Source organism: Magnolia sinica, chromosome 12 (assembly GCF_029962835.1).
Source record: "Magnolia sinica isolate HGM2019 chromosome 12, MsV1, whole genome shotgun sequence".
NCBI lineage: Eukaryota > Viridiplantae > Streptophyta > Magnoliopsida > Magnoliales > Magnoliaceae > Magnolia > Magnolia sinica.
Genome location: NC_080584.1, coordinates 1,063,816 through 1,084,763, shown reverse-complemented (window position 1 = coordinate 1,084,763; position 20,948 = coordinate 1,063,816). Strand labels below are relative to the sequence as shown.

Here is a 20,948-nt window from a genome sequence, read left to right as displayed (position 1 = left end):
ATGCACACAACCAATATACAAGTGCCATACTTCTGAACAACCCAAGAAGTGGGTCCCACTGTAAATGGGTTGTAAGAAGTACTATATAGTGATGGTTATCAAGTGGATGGTTAACTTGAAATGTATTCAGCTATTCAGTTTCCATTAGCAAATATCCTTTAAACTGGAGTTAGGAACATCAACAATCTGATTAGGGGACTGGCCATTCAGTATGTGGTCAACTCTTGTGACGGGTTGATTCATAGCTAATACATGTAAGCCTATCAGATTCGCGTAGTTTGTGGGTTATATTGTTGTAATATGTCAAGTTCTTCTTTTGGGTGTGTTTCAGGTGCCTGGTTAGGTTGATTGATTAAACATGCTCGTGCTATTCGAAACCCCTGCGGGATTTGCCCTATTCAAAGTGTTAGATGAGGGGAAGCTTTCAAAAGTTGAGGTATGCAACCATTCTCTTTTTCTTTTTTTTTCTTAGTTATTTTCCAAATAATTCATTACTGTGCACGGGTTGTCCAATTTTGCAATCATTGCAGTGGATGTGAGCGTGCAAATTTGTATTGATTGCATATAAAGGTTTTCTCATTATTCATAACATGTTGCAGGACTTGTGGAAGGAATTTGCTACATCTGAATCGGCTAGACAGGTCAGATATACTATCTTTATGCTGCTGGTTATTGCATTTAAACGTTCCTTTTTTCAGTTCAATCAATTTCCTACATTGTTATATAAGATTAGTTTTTGTTGTAATTAATCATTTTTGAGAAGTGCAAGTGTAACTATGGAGAAATATGCCATCAGCAGGATTTATATCTTGAGAAACCAATAAATTTGGATGGATATTGTGAAGCTTGGCTTCTTTATAGATATTTAAATTCTATTAAAACATTTGCTAAGTCTAATATGCCCTGCTAAGGATATATGTACCTATAGGATTTTCGATCCTCATTGCTGCTATGTGCTAGATCTGAGCCATTCATGAGGTAGGCCCCCACCATGATCATGCACTGACCCAGAAATCAGTCCAGTCTCATCATGCAGGCAAGATGTATATGATAAATGGCCGGCTGGCTTGCTTGCATTCGTTAGTAGCCTTTGTGATGGGCAAACTGGCTCGATTTTGGGTCAGGTAATAGGGCTCATCTAATGAAGGGATCTTGTGTGCATTTGCCATGTTTGCGCGTATGCCACGAAGAGAGGTGGCCGAAGGGTTCTCAATCCTCTTGCAGACACATGCTTTGGACTTCTGAAGTATGATAGATATCACTGACCAGCAGAACCTTTTCTGACCCAAGTTCCCTGTTGTTTCATGTCTGTTTCTCAAAACTTTGTTCACCCTTTTCTTCGGAATCTTATGTGCATTTATTGTTTCATCAACATCAGGTGGTGAAGCTGAAAGCTTTTACCAAGTTTGAGAACACCTCGGAAGCCTTATCAGCAGCCACTTTATTGATTGATAGCAAGCCTAGCAAGGGTCTTCGCAAATTTCTGCGCACTCACTGTGAAGGAGAAATGTTAGCTGTCGCTGATTCAAAGCTAGGAAATGCGATAAAAGAAAAATTGGTCAGTTAGCAAACAGCTTACTGAAAGCATTCAGTTATTTGACAGCTATATGGGATCTTTTGTTATTTTATTGTATTGTGATTAATTGCTTCTTTTTTCCCCTTGCAGCAAATAGAATGTCTTCACAACAATGCTGTAATGGAGCTGATGAGGGGGGTTAGAAGTCAGTTGACCGAACTCATATCTGGGCTTGCTGTACAAGACTTGGCTCCAATGAGCTTGGGTTTGTCACACAGCCTATCAAGATACAAGCTAAAATTCAGCCCTGATAAGGTGAAAATCGTTTTCATATGACTCAACGTTTCCACTTAGTGCTGAAGTTAGATGTACCATTGAATGGTTAGTTCAATGAAGTTGAGATGTCCAAATGGTAATTACCTTCCTGTTTCATGGTGTTTCTATATTGGAGCTCATAAGAAATTGGTGGGGCACTGTCAATAAGTTTGGAAGATAACCAAAGGAAGAAGTTGAGTTAAACCCACTATCAGCGAGTGCTCCATTGGGAACCCCAGGCCTTTAGGAATCGAATGGGTGTTTGCGAGAGCATTGTATAGTAAGAATAGGTTTATCTAGCCCCATCCGCGTTCGCTGTTCGAATAGAGCTGAGTTGGGAGCTTTCGTCATGGGCATTAATCTCATTCATGAATCTTTCAATGGTTACCCTCTGGTGGAAAGTGACTTGAGATTTTCTATTTCTGGGTCTCTTTGTTGGGTGGGCTCCATTAGAAGAGAAGTTTTGTTGCAAGTGAAGTTCTTCTTGGGGTCCAACCCCAGTTAGTTGGGATGAGGCTTGGATGGTGATGATGATGTTGTTGATATTAGGGTAGAATGGGTCCACTTTTGCCATAATTCATAGAGCTACAAACTTGATTGTAGACTCTCTAGCTAATAATGGTGTATTGAGGACATCTCTTGTACCTATAATGGCATATTCGTTGCCCTAATGGATAGGTAGCATTTAATGCTTGTTTTTGTGATAGTTAGATGGGTAGATGGATATACAGAGGGAGGGAGGGACTGTTATCGAGCTCAAATTGGACCTTTTTTCTTATATGTTTGATATTTGCATTTGGTGTATTTATCTGAGTCATCTTTGGATTCACTGTATAAATACCGTAACTAATGTCTAATGTTGTTTTGTACACTTCTCCAGGTTGATACGATGATCATTCAGGCCATTGGCTTGTTGGATGATCTTGACAAAGAGCTCAATACATATGCGATGAGGGTCCGTGAATGGTATGGCTGGCATTTCCCAGAGCTTGCAAAGATTGTAACAGACAATATCCAGTATGCCAAGGTTGTGATGCTAATGGGCAACCGTGTGAATGCAGTGGGCCTTGATTTCTCCGAGGTGGGCCAGTCAACTTCTTTTCTCTATCACACTAGAGTTGCTTTTAAATGTTCGTTACTTCTAAATTTTTGGTTTGTTTCTACAGATATTGTCCGAAGAGGCCGAGACAGCTCTAAAAGAGGCAGCAGTGATATCAATGGGAACCGAAGTTAGTGATCTTGATTTGGCAAATATTAAAGCCCTTTGTGACCAAGTGTTAGCCCTTCCAGAGTATAGAGCTCAGCTCTATGATTACTTGAGGAGCAGAATGAACACGATTGCCCCTAATCTGACTGCCCTTGTTGGAGAGCTTGTTGGAGCTCGCCTCATTGCTCATGGTGGTAGCTTGTTGAACTTGGCAAAGCAACCTGGAAGCACAGTTCAGATTCTTGGTGCAGAGAAGGTATGTTTATTTGATGCTTCTTTGAAAGAAAATGGTTTTTATGTCTTACCCAATAGATTGGCCTCTCTTTTGTTAATTTCAGCCGTTCATCTGGTGGGTCCCATCATGGGAGTACTAGATGCCAATGCAGCATTATCTCCCCGGTAGATGATCTTACTCGTGCAATGGTGGCTTGCAAATGGACAATTACAACCAACAATTTACATTTATGGTGTGGCTCAGTTGGATGGCTAGGAGAGTGGTCCACCCATATGAATGGTGTGGATCACCAAAGATGGCCACATCAACATGTATACTTTGCTGGGCAAAGCAAGTTTCTTGACTGATCATTGAATACTTCCCCGCTTGAACCTTATGGACTGTTTCTTTAGGTCTAAAGAGGGATTTGATTCATGTTTGATTTTGTATCTTTCTTTTCTTTTTTATTTTTTATAATTATCCTTACTGTAACAACTGGCCTGCATACATGCATGGGTACAACACAGTTGCATAAAATTATAAATCTCCCTTGGGATGTTGTAATGTGCACAGATATGCCGATCATTAAGATCCATCCACTGGCTTATTTTGTGGAGCAATACCCATATATTGTGGTGCATCACATAAGGCTCATGGTTGAAAGAAACCAGGGAAAGTAATGCTCATATTTCTAACAGCTACTTCCATGCTCTAGATTTTCTTGTCCTCTCCGATCCATGTAAACACGTATCATGAAATGCCATTGCAGTGTACATTACATGGGCTGTGTTTTACTTTGGTTATATGCTTGAGAATAACATGTTCTGTTTATAATTATCATATTCGTAGGCACTTTTCAGAGCTTTGAAGACAAAGCATGCTACTCCAAAATACGGGCTCATCTTCCACGCATCCCTAATTGGTCAGGCACCCCCAAAACTCAAGGGAAAAATTTCTCGATCTTTAGCTGCAAAGACTGCGCTTGCTATTCGATATGATGCTTTGGGAGATGGTCAAGACAACACTATGGGACTTGAGAATAGATTGAAGGTAAAGCATACGAACCCTCAGCCATGATATGTTCTTCTCTCGTTCTGTTTTATTATACTGGAAAGTAATTGCTGCTGTGAAATTTTCACGTGTAGCTTGAAGCCCGGTTGAGGAATCTTGAAGGGAGGGAGTTGGGTCGCTCTGCTGGGTCAACTAAAGGCAAGCCCAAGCTTGAATTTTATGACAAAGATCGAAAGAAGGGTGCAGGGGCATTGATAACAGCTGCCAAGGTATGTGTATTTTGGAAAGTTATCTTTTCGAAGGTAGGCGAAATGGTCGTTATTTTTCAGTAACATTATAATGAGGAACATCACCTACATTAGAATTGTGGTCCAACCCTTCGACCCTTTTTTAGTACCCATTTTGCCGTTGAAATATATGATAATTTTTAAGTGCCAAAATGATAGTGTTGGTGCATATTTTGAAGGGAAGAAAAGGGGGGTTGTAGCCTCAAACTGTGATCGTTCGTCAATTATGAATGAGTAAAGACAATGTCAGGTGCAACATTTTTAATCCTTGTGGGCTGCACATTTCTTTTGCCCTTTTCTTTTTTACAGGCCATTCTCCTTTTCTTCCTTTACATAACAGCCACTAGCATCATATAATAGGGTTATTATCCAATGCTTCAGTTGAGCGATTGCACAGTATTGTTTGGGTTTTTTGTTTGTTTAAGTGTGCCCATTGCTGGGTGAAACCTTCAAATCTGTGGGCCCCATCATGGGAAGGTCAATGCATCAAAAATTTCCCAGATTCAATAATCCTTCACCTTTCAATATGTGGTCAACGAAGCATGGATAAAAAGAAAAATGTGGCAATTGTTCCATTCAAGCAATCAATGCCCAAATATGCTATTGCTAGGTCTTTCAAATCTAGGGGTTTTGGTGCATAGGCCATCCACAGTCCCATCATCCCCACATTTTGCATTGCTGCATCATGTGCCCCACTTGTACAATCTGGAAATCCAAATGTATTGTACACCTCCAACATACCTCCCTGTAATGGTTGCAACTCTTAACATTATCTTTCTTTTTTGGAACATGGCATTGAACTCAATACTACATTCATGGTCAATTAAACACAATATGGTCATTTGCTTGCATGTGCAGACCTACAACGCCGCAGCTGATTCAGTACTCGGGAAATCTGTAGAACTAGCAGCAGAGAAACCAGCTGAAGAGCTGGAAGAGACGTCGCCCTCTAAGAAGAGGAAGCATAAAGAAGCAGAGCCCTCACAGCCCGAAGAGGCAGGAGAAGGGGAAAAGGAAGAAGAGGACAAGAAGGAGAAGAAGAAGAAGAAGAAGAAGCAGGCAGAGTCCGCTGAGGATGCTAATGTGGAACATGAAGAGGTAGAAGCAAAAACTAAGAAGGAGAAGAAGAAGAAGAAGAGAAAGCACGAGGAAGCAGAGGATGGAGCAGCGAGCGTCCAGGTTGAGGAACAAGAAGCTGAAACACGAAGTAAGAAAGAGAAAAGGAAGAAGGAAAAGAAGAGTGAGTGACGTTGCAGGGTGTGAACGAGGGGTTTCTGCATGGAGCAAGAGCCCAACAATTTTTGAGTATTTAGGCACCAGGACGGTGAGCTTTGTAAAATCTCCTTTACCGTATTAGCGTTTGGATAAATATGTTGGCTTGGGAGTTTTTAAGTTATTGTCTTCAGATATTCTTGCTCTCACCATAGTGAGAAATTGCAGAAGAAATGGTTGGAGGAACAGTTAGAACATTGGTGGAATTTCATGAATGTGTTTTGGTAGTCTCTTGTTTTAGACATGGCATTCAAAGGCAAGTGTTTTGTTGTTAGGTATGGGCCCTGCTGTAGATGTTGCAAGTAGTTTTTGGGATTGGAAGACCCCATCTGTTTGAGCTAATCACCGACTACCAAAAAAACTATCAAAGGCTACGGACCATGCTAGTTTTTAGCTACGGATATACACCGTATCTATCTTACTACGACTTAAAACTGTAGTTAAAAATGAGAAAACCGTAGCTAAAAGCTAATGCCACCACACGTACCTACAACATGTGGCAGTTCCATAAGGGACTCTACGAGGCCCATTAAAATGTGTGCTCCATCTAATACATATATCTGTTTTGAAAGATCATTTTAGGGCAAGAGCCCAAAAAAGGAAGTAGATCAAAGACTCAAGTGGACCACACGGTAGGAAACAGTGGAGATTATATACGTACCATTGATCGATGGTGTGGTTCAATTGGACCTTCGATTTACCTAGATTTTGGGGTCATTTTCTATTAAAAAAAATACAAAATTAATGGATGAAGTGGATATATCAAATGCATCACGATGGATCCCACAAAGCCTTTGACAAGATCGTTCGTCCAGAACCTGTCAGACTTGTGCGAACGTGGAGGGGTTGTGAAGGATGTAACAACGGTTATGGCTAGAGGGCTTTTAGCTACGGTCTAAAACTGTAGCAGGAAAATTTGAGGAAACCCAGCCCGCGCTGCCCTTTATCTCCTTCCCCCTCTCACGAACTTTCTAAAATTTCATCTCTCCCTCCACTCCGGAGAAAAAAACCCAAATCTGCGTCGCTTTAGATCTCCCGCACGTCCCTTTTCTCTCTCTCGATCTCCCGAACCCTCTCATGAATACTCCCCTCTCATGAACCCCTCTTCTTTCCCTAACCATCCCCTCTCTCTCAATCTCATGAAGACTCCCCTTTCTCACGCCATAATCTGCGTCCATTTTAGGTATGCAAGACCGATTATCTTCTTCTTTCTCTTTTGAATATTCATATTTCTGTCCTTTTTTTTTTTTGGGAAATGGATTTGGGATTTAAGGGGGTATTGATTAGATTGATTGGGGGTTTGAGGGAGTTCATAGATTTGGGGTTTGTGCTGATGCTTGCGGCAATGAGCATGAATTGGGCCACACCCCGAGGGACAGTTGGGATGGAAATGGCAACCACTTGAACCTTCTTAGGGTTTTTGTGGCCCCTATGAATGTTCGGTTGGGGGAGTTCAATCCCCTATGTATGTGTTTTAGATAAAATGCCTCACCATTAAAAGCTTCTTGGAGGCCAATTAAATGGCTGCAATAGATGTACGTCCACAGAGTTTACTAATAATGCTTTGGGCCATGGATTTGAAATCCTCCTGTTGTTCTCAGTTTGGCTTGTCTGGTTGAGAGTGTGCTAGCTAGATGTGGTGGCCCAGATCGTATTGGGTCTTCTTACTCTACCATGTAGGTTTTTTTATTTTTTTATTTTTTATTTTTATTTTTATTTTATTTATTTTATTTTAACTTTTCATGTCTTTGGCTATATAGCAGAGTATATGATAGGTGAGGCTTGGTGTTTTTGTGGTGGCTGGATATCTTGTGGAGTTGCTGAATTTTAGAGCTAGGACATGCATACTTTCCTCTCTATTTTAGGCTTGGTGTTTTTGAGTAGGCATGCGGGTATTGAGTGTGGAAAAGATTGCCAATCCTCAGGACATGGGTACTGCAAGGGCCAGTTACTAGTTTCTATTGATACCTAAAATCATGTGAAAATACCTCCCTAACAATCTCACAAATTTCCTTGTTGCCCACTTAGTACAACTATTCTAAATAACTAACAGCTCTAAAGTTCAAAATTCCAGTAGACCTGTATCGCAAGTCCTGAGGAAGGGCTATCCATCACCCTTATTGTTACCTAAGTACTTAAGGATATGAGTATGATAGTTGGGTACTCAACTACTCAGTTAACCAAGTTGCCATGAGTAGAATTTCACAGATCTTGGTCCAATGTCAAATTTAGATGAAAACTAAGTAAGATTTGTATCCTCAAGTTCAAGCTGCAATGTTAGATCTTGACTCAGGATTAGGATTGAACACTTGAAGGAAATTTGAGGGATTGGAATTGTAATCAGGTTATAATGATTGATGTCAAGCATTTAGAAGTAAAAATACATCTCTTTGAGAGCAGCCTACAGGGCTTAAATTTGATAAGAAGATTTTTATTTTTATTTTCCTGGTTCAACCTTACATAGGGCCTAGAGTTGATATATTAGGCACATTTTTGCTAACAAGGTATGATTTTAAGACTAAATTTCAGCAAAGTTGAGAAAACGTAAACAGAATCTTCTTCACTAAGAATGGAGAAGCAATTAGAAATATGGGTTGCTGCTTGTCTAAAGAAACTACCAAGAGAGAGAAAATTACATAAGCAAGAAAATTACTTGTGGAATGTTGTTAAACCATAGGACATGATCAGATAGAGTTGAGCCCAGAAACACGTCACCCCCAATTGCAATTCCTGCAGAGAAGTCAATGCATTCTGGAATTTATAAGAGCCTTAGATTCATGCACAAAATGGTAGCTCAAATATAAAAGCAAAATAATATTAGTCGTGCTGATATAGATACCTTCATATATTCTATCTGTTATACGTGCAATTGTGTTGTACAGTTCATTTGACATTCCTCCCTGAGATTGTAAAACCAAAAGTCCGGGTCTGATTAGTTTTGCCAACTACAGACTTTAACCAGAGGTTCATTACATGGGACACCAAAAGGCAATGTGTTTCAATTTATGGTTGAAAAACAATGGCCAGCATAGGATAGAGGGTTTTGAGTTTGAAAACACCCCAAATTGAGTATAGAGGTATCTCTGAATGCAAATTGACTAGTCTGTCCCAAAAATAAAAGGAAAAAGATTACCATTTCTTACCATTTCTTAATTAAATCCCAATGCTAACACCTTGGCGCTCTTTTGTGGAAAGAAGATGGATTCGCATCTACACTTGGAGAGGCCGGTCCAGGATCATTTGTGCAATGGGGTGAGGACTCATTGAGATTCGAATAATTTGAACAAATATAGTACTATATAATTGAACATATAGTAATTTGACTTAAGTGGGGCTTGGTTGGGGCTTACGTGGTGTTTTTTTTTTCCTAGTTACTCTATATGATGTTTGACTTGTTCTTTTTCTAATTCTGAACTAATTTGGTACTCTATAGTTCAACATATTTCTAGTCTGCATGTATTTTCTAGTTACTCTATATGATGTTTGGCTTGTTTTTTTTTTTTTTGGTACTCTGTAGTTCATCGATATTTATACTTTGCATGAATTTTGTACTCTATATTTGAACATATTTATAGTCTTAGGCTCCATTTGGTCATCACATTGGTGTTTATGAATATAAATTTATCTCAAACCAAATGGACCTTAAGCCCTTTTTTAAATCCGCCAATGCAACTCCTTGCATTGCTGGTCCCAAGCCCGGGTAAAGGATGAGGGAGAAGGGCTTCAAGGTGAGTTTTATCATTTTTTTTTCCCATTTTCTGAAGCTGTTATAATTTTTGAGTTTATGAAACATGTTATATTGTAGCTTAGCTTCTTTGAAATCACATTCATGTTCATGTGGTAATTAGTCAATACAGGTATTCCAATACATTGACATGGGTTACTGTACCATGCCGTTTGTCAAGCTTGAAGATCAAGTGGTAGACATGGTAACGATTGTTTAGTCTTTGTTGGCATATTAGATTAATCAGTAATCATTAGTTCTCTATTGAATCTATAACCATTCTGTGATTCTCATGCTTGATTGAGTTCTAATTTTGAATGAATACTTGACTGAATTTTTTTCCAGGTCTTCTCTTCATGGGAAGGGATTAAATAGATTCTGGTCTAACATTGAAGGTTACTATGGAAGCTCTGCATATGTCTATGCTATAAGCCCAATTTTCCACGTATTTCCACCTTCTGGTACGTAGAACAAATTCTTTCTACCTGTACTGGCATTCTGTAGCTCAACTGAGCATCTATTCTATCGCTGTACAGGGAAGGACAAGAATTTTTTATATAGCCATCTGCATCCTACAGGGAGATATGAAGCACATCCAAAGCCAGTGGGTATTGCGTTTGTATATTTTCTTGTGGCCCATTTGGTAGACAGATGAGAAATGATTACATGCGACGGTTGTATGTGAATTTCAACATCCATCTATTTTTTTCCTCCCGGTTTTAACATGTGAGAGCATCCTATCCCATCAACTTTCACATCCATCCACTAATTAGCTATATTATGGACAGTTTCTATCCTAATTCCCACTTCTCCTGGCTTATAGTAATCAGCAGGATCCTTCTAACTAGGTGCTGCTCCGTCTTTGAATTGCGCATTGGACTCTGGCTCCCAGTCCTGCTTCCTACCTATTTCTACTTGTTTACATTTGAAACTGATAACCTGATTATACTGTGCATTGGACTCTGGCTCCCAGTCCCGCTTCCTACCTGTTTCTTTGCCTGCTATCTAATTACCTAAATTTTCTTCTATGCAGCTGTATTTTAATCCTGCTACTGTGAAAATGCTGAGCAACCTGAAGGTATATATTGTTGACATATGGATTGTCTTTGACATTTTGCATTTTAGCATTAACTGCTGCACACTTGCTGCATGTTGATGAAGTTTGGTTTTGCAGTATGAAAGCAATGCGTGGTTCGTGAGGTGGTTGGATGGCAGTTTGCAATTGCTAATTGGTAAAGAAGTTCGCAATTCCTTCGACATGGAAAGGTGGGCCTTCACAACTTTTGACATGTATGCACAAAATTTTGAGCATATCATTGCCTAATTGCATCTGCAACTGGTGTTGTAGTATGCATGACTTAATAGGTCAAGGTTTAAACCTTGTCTATAATAATATTGACTGCCCATTTTCCAAACCATTGACAAGCAAAATGGACCCTACATGATGGATGGTCCCATATCAATTATCAGAGCTTTTTCACTTTCATCAATGTGGTTTCTTTGCTTTCCCTAGCCATCTATTTACCGGGTGATTCTATCACTGGATGAAAGTGATTTTTTAGAGTAGGCTATCAAAGTGGGCGCTACATGAACTGTTCATGCCAATGATTGGAACTTTCTAGTATAATCACCATGGATCATTCATATTTTCTCTGTGGATTAGATTATTATGACATCCAAGGTTTTAAGACTTGAACTCAGTTGGATCCAATCCGGCTCAGCATTGTGAGTCAAAATTGAAAATTGGGGTTGACTTAGCCGAGTAATGACGAGGGACTAAACGCTGTCAAGTCTCAAATCAATGATATCACATCCTATCATAGTGATTTTTTAGTGGAATGGGCTTGAAGGTGGGCCCCACATGATGGACACTCCAATAATTGGACATTCTCCATAAATAACCAGTATGGTTTCCTAGTCATTGATTGGATCTTTACGCAGCATGGTTTGATAAGCATTTTTTTTCTCTACTATTTTCTGCAGGCGAGGATCTTAGCTTTGAATGCCTCATATTTTTTGAAAAATGGAGGTCATCTTGTGATATCAATTAAGGTGTGCTGCTGTCAAATTTATTCAGCCTTAGCTTTGTAGGATGGGAGTTAAACTGCCTTCTAAATGAAGAGTGGCACGAATGTTCTCAAATGCTCCCTAGCTTTTCTTTGTAAGATATGTTGATTGGTGGACCATTTTGATGAGGGTTCATTCCAAATTTCCAATGGACTAGACCTCATCATAAAATAGACTGTCAATATGAAAAGATCTACTGCAATTCAAATACAGCAAATAGATTTTCAAATATCAGAAATACTTGATTATTGTAATTTTATTTTACCTATCTTCCTTGTACTTTTGCTGTTCTCTCACACTCTTTAGAAAGTTTCCTTGGGGACTGTCTTCTTTACACATTTTGTTGAACTTTTATCCATCCAAGGAACTGACAAATCATAGGTTGAGTGAAATCTTAATTTAGCTAAAATGGTTGATCTATTCTGTTTCCGCGAATTTAGTTGGTATTGCTATACCCATGTTAATCGGTATTTTTGAATAGCTAAATGTTTATTTTGTCTTTGGCTGTTGCAGATTTTGCTTGTTCAGAAATGAGAAGATCAGTGCATGCTCCTGAGTATTGTTTTTCTTTTTTATGTCATCTCGTCGTCGTCTTTCTTTATAATTTAGTTCTTCAGTTTTGGAGCATAGCTTTTTCATATGACTACATTGTTTGTATGATGAAATTGATTTTCAGCCATGTGCAGTAAGCTTTTAGATCAAAGCGAAGTTGAGAATAGGGTGTTAGTTGATGGTAAATCGATAACCAGTAGAGGCACATACATGGAGTTCTCGCCTGCGATTGTTGAGAAGTTATTCGGCTACGAGAAGGCATTCGATCTTGCTGTCAATGAGAACTTTAAATATACATATAATTATTACGTTGGTATTGTACTTTTGTGAATGGATTAAAATAAATAATTGTATTTAATTGAATGAATGAATGATTTAGCCATTAAGTATTTATCTGTATTAGCGTATATGAGTTGATCTATTGGGGCACATACTACAATGGTAAGAGATACCATTATTAAATATATTTTTAGATTTGTATTTTGAAAAACAGGTAGCTGCTACGGCTATTGACTGTAGGTCTTTTCCTGGAAACCGTAGCTGTTACTAATTTTTAGCCTATTGCTACGGTTATCTTAACACTTGTAGCTACAGATATAATCTGTAACTTTATGTACTTTAAAGCTACCAAAGTATGGCTACGAATTTTGTCCATACTTATAGTTTAATCCGTAGCTATATCTTCAAGACCTAAGCCTACGGTACAAATAGCTACAATCATGCTACGGATTTTAACGGTGACCATAAATATTTTATCCATAGCCTTTTCCCAGTTTTCCAGTAGTGACCATTTTTTTTCTTTGGATTGTGGGTTTGTTGCCTAATTCTTGTGTCTATATGCTGGCCATTGCCACTAGTTGGATCGGAATAGAATTCTTCTGATATGGGAGATTTTCGAGGCCAATTGGATTGGTGGACCATGGAAAGATGGGTCCCACATGTATAGGGGAGAAGGGAAAAAAGGCATGCACTGAATAGATTCTGATCATCATTGTGTAAATGATTGTAGAACATTTTTCAACGGTTCACATTCCATCCTCAAATTGGCAGCTTCAGTTTTCGAAGCCTGATTTTCGAAGCAAACTTTCTATTTAGGACACCTGTTCATCTGGACCATCCAATTGAAGGACTTATGGATCAGAAAATGTATTGATTGTCCTTTGATGGGTGGTTGATTAGAAATAGTGGCTAGGATTTTCTGCTTGGTGCAAATTTAGGTTGTAGGCCGTCCAAGGATGTTCATTGATTTTAGAGGAGTTTACAGGCCAAGCATGACACTTGATATGCAGGCATAAGAAATTGTAACCTTGTAAGCCCCAAAACAGGATTCTTTTAATAATCCTAACCCTTAATTTTTGGATGTATGTTTGTTGAAATTAGACGATTGCTTTCCATTTTTTCCGCCATCTAGTAGATGTTGGTAGATAATAAAAAGCCAGTAATTTTTGGTTCATGATATATACTGGGACCCAATATATGGGCACTTTAGTTTGATTTGCATGCCAATCATGTAATATGGTGATTGCTACTGCGTATTATCTATCACACAGGCAGAGTATAAATTATTATTTTTTAATTTTTTATCCGAAATTTGTTGTGGGTTTGGAGTATTTGCGCACTGGCCATGACAACCGTGCACTTAGCTTGTCCGGCACCCACCCAATCCATTGATATTAAGATGGTCTCGAAAATCTCCCATTATGGAAGATAAAGCTGGGCGCGGAGTGACTCGACTCGTTCAAACCCGACTCAACCCAAACTGAGTGAGTGAGTTGATCCAAACTGAGTAAACTTTGCTCAGTCCAAACTCAAACAAAGTCGAGTTTAGGTCACCTGGTAACTCGTTCAGACCCAACCCGACTCAACCCAAACCAAGTGGGTTAGTCGATCCAAACCGAGTAGACTTCATTTAGTCCAAACTCAAACAAAGTCGAGTTCGGGTCACTCGTTGACTCGATTCAACCCAAAAACCAACTCTGTCTTGACTCGACTCGGGTTCAAGTAGTGTGTGTAAGAAAAAACTAAATCTAATCTAACCTACTTGTCGGTCTGACCTTCTCCTCTCCCAAGCTCGACAACCACCCACCAGTGCCGCCACCACCATCAGGGCACTCCTCTCTCTCTCTCCCCCACTCCCTCCCTCATCTCTCGCACTCGACAATCCCAACTTGACATCCACCAATTTTGTTGTTCATCTCGATTGAGCAGCTCGTCTGCACCCACCCTGCCCACCACTTCGTGATTGTTTGTTAGTGCTGGATTTTAAAACAAGTACCTTAATGGGTCCATGTGGGCGAGTAAAAGAATTGGATGGGCGACCATGTATTGATGAAGCCATTGAGTTGCCCATACTAGAGTGAGGCAATACTTCTCTGAAGTTGAATACCTTGACTCATAGTCGGTGAATCTCCGGCTTAAATAATAAATCGCTCGCTCTTTTCTTCCTAAGTCGTCGTGTTGGCCAATAACACATTTGATTGCTTCTGCTGCAATTGATATGTAGATCAGTAATGGTCTACCGAGTGTAGGCGACATTAGTACTAGGGGATTTAGCAGATGTCTCTTGGTTTTGTCAAAGGTGACTTGACGGTCATCATTCCATTCCTGGTGAGTTGTTCCTTATAAGCTTGAATATGAGCTCACAAATGTGGGTGAGCTAAGCGATAAATTGACTAATGTACTGTAATCGGCCGAGGAATCCCCAATTTTCCTACTCAATCCTTGGAGGTGGCATCTCGATGATGACTCTTGTTTTGGTTGCATCGACCCTGATACCATCCTCGTTAACGATGAAGCCTAACAGTTTACCCCCAATTGTGCTGAATATGCATTTATGTGGGTTGAGGCAAAGCTTGAACTTTTCCAACCAATTGAAGAGTTTTTAACATCTTTAAAGTGTCATTCGATTGTGCGAAATTTAACGATCATGTCGTCCACATATACTTCCATCTCATTGTTCATCATGTCATTGATATAAGGCGATCATGTCTTGTTGATATGTAGCTCCGACATTCTTCAATCCAGACGGCATAACCTAGCAGTAGAAAGTTATCCAAGGTGTGATGAAAGAGGTCTTCTCACAATCCTCAATGGCCATCCTGATTTGATTATAGTCAGAGAAATCATCCATAAATGAGAAAATTTCATGTCATGCTGTGTTGTCAACTAAATTGTCAATGTGAGGTAGCAAGAAGTCATCCTTTAGACAGGCTTTGTTTAGGTCTCAGAAGTCGATGCACATCCTTACTTTGTCATCTTTCTTTAAAACTGGTACAATGTTTGCAAGCTATTACAAGTAGTTGAAGACTACCAATAACCCTTTATTGTACTGCTTGGTGACTTCTTCGTGAACCTTCAAGGCCCACTCTAGTTCCTTTCTTGGATTTTATGCTTGACTGGCTTCATTTCGGGCTTCATTGGCAGATTGTGCACAACCAACTCTTCATCGACCCCACGCAACTCTTCGTAGGCAAATGCAAAGTTAGACAGTCTTGGTTTCAAGAATTCTATCATCCTCGGTATATATTCCTGAGGTAAGGACCTCCCAAGGGAGCTCAGGGGATCCCAAAATTATAATTTCAAAATTTTTTGTAGCGGCATTTGCCTTTGTTTCGAACCTTTTGAGGGAATCCTCTGACCCAAGAGTCAAATCATCATCTTCCCCAACACGGGCTTCGTTTAAACCCGTGAGTTCGAATTTTAATTCTAGATTGAAGTCATATGAGTCGACTTCGAACTTAAGTGCTTTGACAGACAAACTTGGCACATTAAATTACTTGTGATTTTTAAAAAAATTTATGATATTTTTGTGTTTTGTGGAATTTTTATTTGTTTTGTTTTGTTTGGATTTTGACAACTATATGGATTTTTTGGCAATTTTGAAATATCTAGTATTTTTAACTTTTTTTTTTTTTTTTTGGATTTATGGCTCTAAGAGACCCCGAACATGATGGTGTTGCAAACTATGATTGATCTTGACCTAGCACGGGGTGTCAATTGCTATTTACATTGACATTTTTTTACCAGCGCCCTTGGATGGCTCGTTGATAAATTCAAATGTCAGGGAAATGACTGACCAGTTTTGTCCCCATGCCCTTTCCCATTGAAGGGCATGGTCCAATAATGTTTGCGGACCATTATTGTAAGGCCCAATGACCATGATGTCTGTTGGGCCGGGGTTAAGATTTTGCTTCCGACCCAGTCTCCTTGAGCTATTTATTCAGAAACTGGAGCTCTTTTGACTCATCTGGTTCGCTTTTCATGAGGAATCTTAATATCAGACCAATTCGGGGCGGGCCACTTCCCTTTTTCTGGTCCAATGAATGAGTACCTTCTATCCTTTACTACTGCTTTGACTGGCTAGTGGGAGATTCTCCCTATGGTTGAAGTCAAAGATGGGCGATTCCTGCCCCTGATTGTTTGATCTTGAAAATGGCACCCCTTACCCCTTGCTTTTGCTTTTTTAGAGCAGCCCTTCTTTAATGCCCATGGTCCCACTTGGTGGGTCAGGCGATCTTGCCCCTTGCATCAAGTGACCTTTTGGAACTCTGATGATTCCGTCCCACCAAATCAAGGGCCGAATTGACTCATGATATTAGATGAGAGGGCCGTGGCCTTTTGTCAACCTTAATCCCTGCAATTGCTCTTTCAGGATTGGTTCCCTATCTTCACGTATTGCCTTAGATTTGACAAACTGGATGTGTGTGCATTTGAATGATTGCTTCTTTTCAAACTTTGCAGTGTGCCCCTCTAGTGACAAGCGATATCCCAACTGTTGATCATGCCTCTTTCATGGAACTCAGTATGGTATCTGAGTATTTGACGCTCAACGGGAAGAATGACAATCTAAAGTGAGAGAACATGGATTGGTGATAGAAACCACCCCAGCAGGTTCGAAATTCAAAATTTGAGCTGAAGCCAACATCAGGCCTAGCAGGTTGACAGCCTTATCCAAATGCATACTTGTAGATGTGGCAAATGCCATTAGGTGGACCACATTGCCTAGATCTAGTGGCCTAAAAATCATGCTGTTTCACTTCTTAAGTGGGTCCTAGTGTACCAACAAAATGGAATGATAATTTTTTTTTATTATTAATCATTCAAATTTTTATAAGTTGTGGCTCACTTGAGTGAAATAGCCAACAGTGTGGTCTACCTTAGCGACTTGGCTGTGACCTGAACTAGCAATGTGGGTGCAACCTTGACCATAGGGCCCACCTTGATGTATGTATATCCATGCTATCGCACCCACATCGCTAGTTTAGGTCACAACCAAGTCGCCTGGGTGTCTACACCCAAAAAATGAAATTGATGCAAATTTCAAGTAGACCACACCACATCAAACAGTGGTCATTGAACGCCCACCGTTAAAAACTTCCTGAGGTCAATCGTAATGTTTATCGACCATCCAACCTGTTGGTAAAATCACATAGACCCAGATGAAAGTAAAAAATTATCAGTTGGATCTAAAAATTTTGCAGCCCACAAAAGGTTTCTAATGGTCAACAAGTACTGTTTATGTGGTGTGGTCTACTTGAAATCTGTACCTACTTCATATTTGGGACCATCTCCTAAAGTAAAGCTATAAAAACCGATGGACAATGACAATGAATACATCCAAGTGAGCCCTATGGTCAGGGTTGCACCCATATCCCCGGTTCCGGGCTGCATGCTTGGTGTAGTTCTCTGGGCTATGGATTGCCTGAAGACCTAGGCACCGGATATACTCAGCGACCCATTTGTGATGTATATGTTTTATTTATTTTTGTCCATCTATTTTGCCAATTTTATTTGTTTATTATTTTTACTATTATTTACACACGGACCCCCATTAAAAACTCATGACATCATAGTGGGATTTCACCACCTATGGGTACTCGAACCATTGACTGGGTGTTGAAACTCTAGACTCCATCCATTTTGCCAACTTTTTTTTTAAAAAAAAAACGCATGCGCACACACTCACACCGTAGTGGAATTTCACCACCTATGGGTACTCGAACCCTTGACCTGGTGCTGAAACTCCTAAGAGTCTACCACCGGAGCAAGAGTAAGGGACCCACATCCAACTTATATTTACCACATGTGCCCAAAAGTAAGGTAGATCTAGAGCTCAAGTGGACCACACCACAAGAAATAATATAGATAATGACACTCACCATTGAAACCTTTGCAGAGCTCACCATAATGTTTAAATGCTATCAAACATGTCCATGAAGCAATGTAGAGGCTTGGATGACGGGAAAACACAAATATCAACTGTTCAGACTTCAGTAGTGTTTTAGTGGTAGGCATTCAATCCCCTTGTCACCTTCACTTGAGCTTTGGATCTTCTTCATTTTTGGCTCATGTAGATATTGATGTTTTCCCGTCATTGGAAGTTTGAGGGAACTCATGATGAGGTTGGATAACAAAAAAACATTATGGTGGGGCCAGAAATGTTTCAAGGGACGTCATCATCCCCACTAATTTCTATAGCATGGTCCTCTTAGGGGTCATTTGGCACCGTGGATTGGAGGGGATTTGAGGGGGTTTCAAATCCCCTGGTTGTTTGACAGCATAAGGGTTTGTTTGGGAGCATGGATTTGGAACCCCTGGATTTAGAACCCCCGGGATTGGAAACCCCTTGGATTGGCAATCCTCCCAGTGTGTTTGGCACCCTGGGGTGTGAATCAACTTTAATTCAAAAATACCCATGCATGATATATTTACGGGGGTTTGAATTTAATTACTAAATCAACTTTAATATCCCTAATTAGTGAGATATATAATTTTCGACACTATGGTTGTGATAAGCCCACTGAAATATATGCTTTGCCTGAAAATGATAAAATTATAAGTCTCGGATAGACCGCAAGCACAAGATCATGTCTAAGTGACTAACTAACGATTTTTAATCGTTGATTAATATGGACAATGTTTGGGCGGTGCTGATTTACATAGACAATGTTTGGACGGTGCTGATCATCATTAGTGGGCCATGTGCCTGATAGAATGATAGTGTACAATGATACACATGTTACACTTGCAACTATTGAAATGATTTTAGGTGTAATCTAAGCTCTCACCGTGGGTTGCAAACCCCCTCAAAGTGGGGATTAAAAACCCCTTGAGTTTGAAACCCCGGGTTACTTTATTTTGCCAAACAACCAAGGGGATTTGAAACCTCCTCTAATCCCCTCCAATCCACGGTGCCAAATGACCCCTAAAGTAACTGAGGGTTTCAAATCCAGGGGGTTTCCAATCCCCTCTTTGAGGGGGTTTGTAATCCACAGTGAGAGCTTGCATTATACCTAAAATCATTTTAATAGTTGCAGGTGTAACATGTGTGTCACTATACACTATCATTCTATTTGGCACATGGCCCACTAATGATGATTGACACCGTCTAAACCTTGTCCATGTAAATTAGCACCATCCAAACATTGTCCAGCACTATCCACACATTGTCCATGTAAATCAATGATTAAAAATCATTGGTTACTTACTCAGACATGATCTTGTGCTCGTGGCCCATCCGAGACTTGGAATTTCATCATTTTCAGGTAAAACATATATTTCAGTGGGCTTATCACAACCATTGTGTCAAAAATTACATATCTCACTAATTAGAATATTAAAATTGATTTAGTAATTAAATTCAAACCCTGTAAATATACCATGGATAGAAACTTTTGGATTAAAGTTGATTCACACTCTAGGGTGCCAAACACACCAGGAGGATTGCAAATCTAGGGGTTTTCTAATCCTGGGGGTTTCGAATCCATGCTCCCAAACAGGCCCTTAAGCTTTTGGTACGCTTTAATTTTTGGCTAGATCTACCCAAGAGGCTAGGATCCTTGACCATGGGACCCACTTTGATGTATGTGCCTTATATCCATGGTCCATTTGTTTTGAAAAACTTATTTTAGGGCATGATTCCAAAAGTTAAGTAAATCCAAATCTCAAGTGGACAATAACATATGAGACAACGGTGATTGGCCATTAAAAACATCTCATGGGCTACATAAATTTTGAATGGTCTCTTCTTCACGGACATTTTGACCTTACTAATAGGTTGGATGGAAAATAAACATTTTTGTGGCCCCATGAAGTTTTTAATGGTGGGGATTCAATCATGACTGTTTCCTCTGTATGCTCCACCTAAGATTTAGATCTATTTCATTTTTGAGATCATACTTTAAAATGAGCTTTCAAAATGGATGGGCATCGGGGATGTAAGGGATATATGTTGCAGTGGGCCCCACAGTTAGGGATCCACCCAAACCATGCCCATAAAACACATACGACCTTGGTGACATTCTTCAAGTAATCCATGTCTAATTCTTGAGTCTGTCACACGTGTGCTATGTTGTGTTGGCCCGGGTATATGAGTGTGGTTGAGGAGGCAGGGGTGTGGGCCTGAAAAATAAGAGTTTTGAATAGGAGGGTGTACAGAACAAACTATTGTAGCTCCTGTCGAAGATATTTCCCCTACTATGATTGCAGAATAAACTCCTACCGCATGCTGTGTGGGGGCCACAGTGATGGAGGGCCAACATCCACCGTCCATTTGGTGCGCCCTGCAAGTTCACCAGTCATCATAAAATCAGACGATTAAAAACAAAGGTGGGTCACACCCCCAGGAATAGTTGGGACACCAACGGCCAAAACCTTCCGAATTGCTTGTGGGGTCAGACCTTATTTATTTATATGTTGGATCCAACCCCATTCAGGGATACCGAATGGACACCCAAAACTAGAGGTGTATGCTCGGTTAGCTCTCGCTCGACTCGGCTCGAGAA

At 39.9% G+C, this 20,948-nt stretch overlaps 1 protein-coding gene and 1 long non-coding RNA gene across 2 annotated transcripts; both read left to right on the top strand.

Moving 5' to 3' along the window:
• Window positions 1–285: 285 nt before the first annotated feature.
• On the top strand, window positions 286–6,164 carry LOC131220738 (probable nucleolar protein 5-2). The gene is made up of 9 exons (XM_058215553.1): window positions 286–436; window positions 600–641; window positions 1,379–1,558; window positions 1,667–1,831; window positions 2,712–2,912; window positions 2,998–3,294; window positions 4,102–4,302; window positions 4,398–4,532; window positions 5,409–6,164. The coding sequence occupies exons 1-9, from the start codon at window positions 359–361 to the stop codon at window positions 5,796–5,798; spliced, it is 1,689 nt and encodes a 562-aa protein (XP_058071536.1). The 5' UTR covers window positions 286–358; the 3' UTR covers window positions 5,799–6,164.
• Window positions 6,165–9,046: 2,882 nt separating this feature from the next.
• LOC131220739 (uncharacterized) lies at window positions 9,047–10,777 on the top strand. Its single transcript, XR_009158804.1, has 3 exons — window positions 9,047–10,007; window positions 10,580–10,624; window positions 10,721–10,777. It is a non-coding gene; the product is annotated as an uncharacterized LOC131220739 (long non-coding RNA).
• Window positions 10,778–20,948: the final 10,171 nt, after the last annotated feature.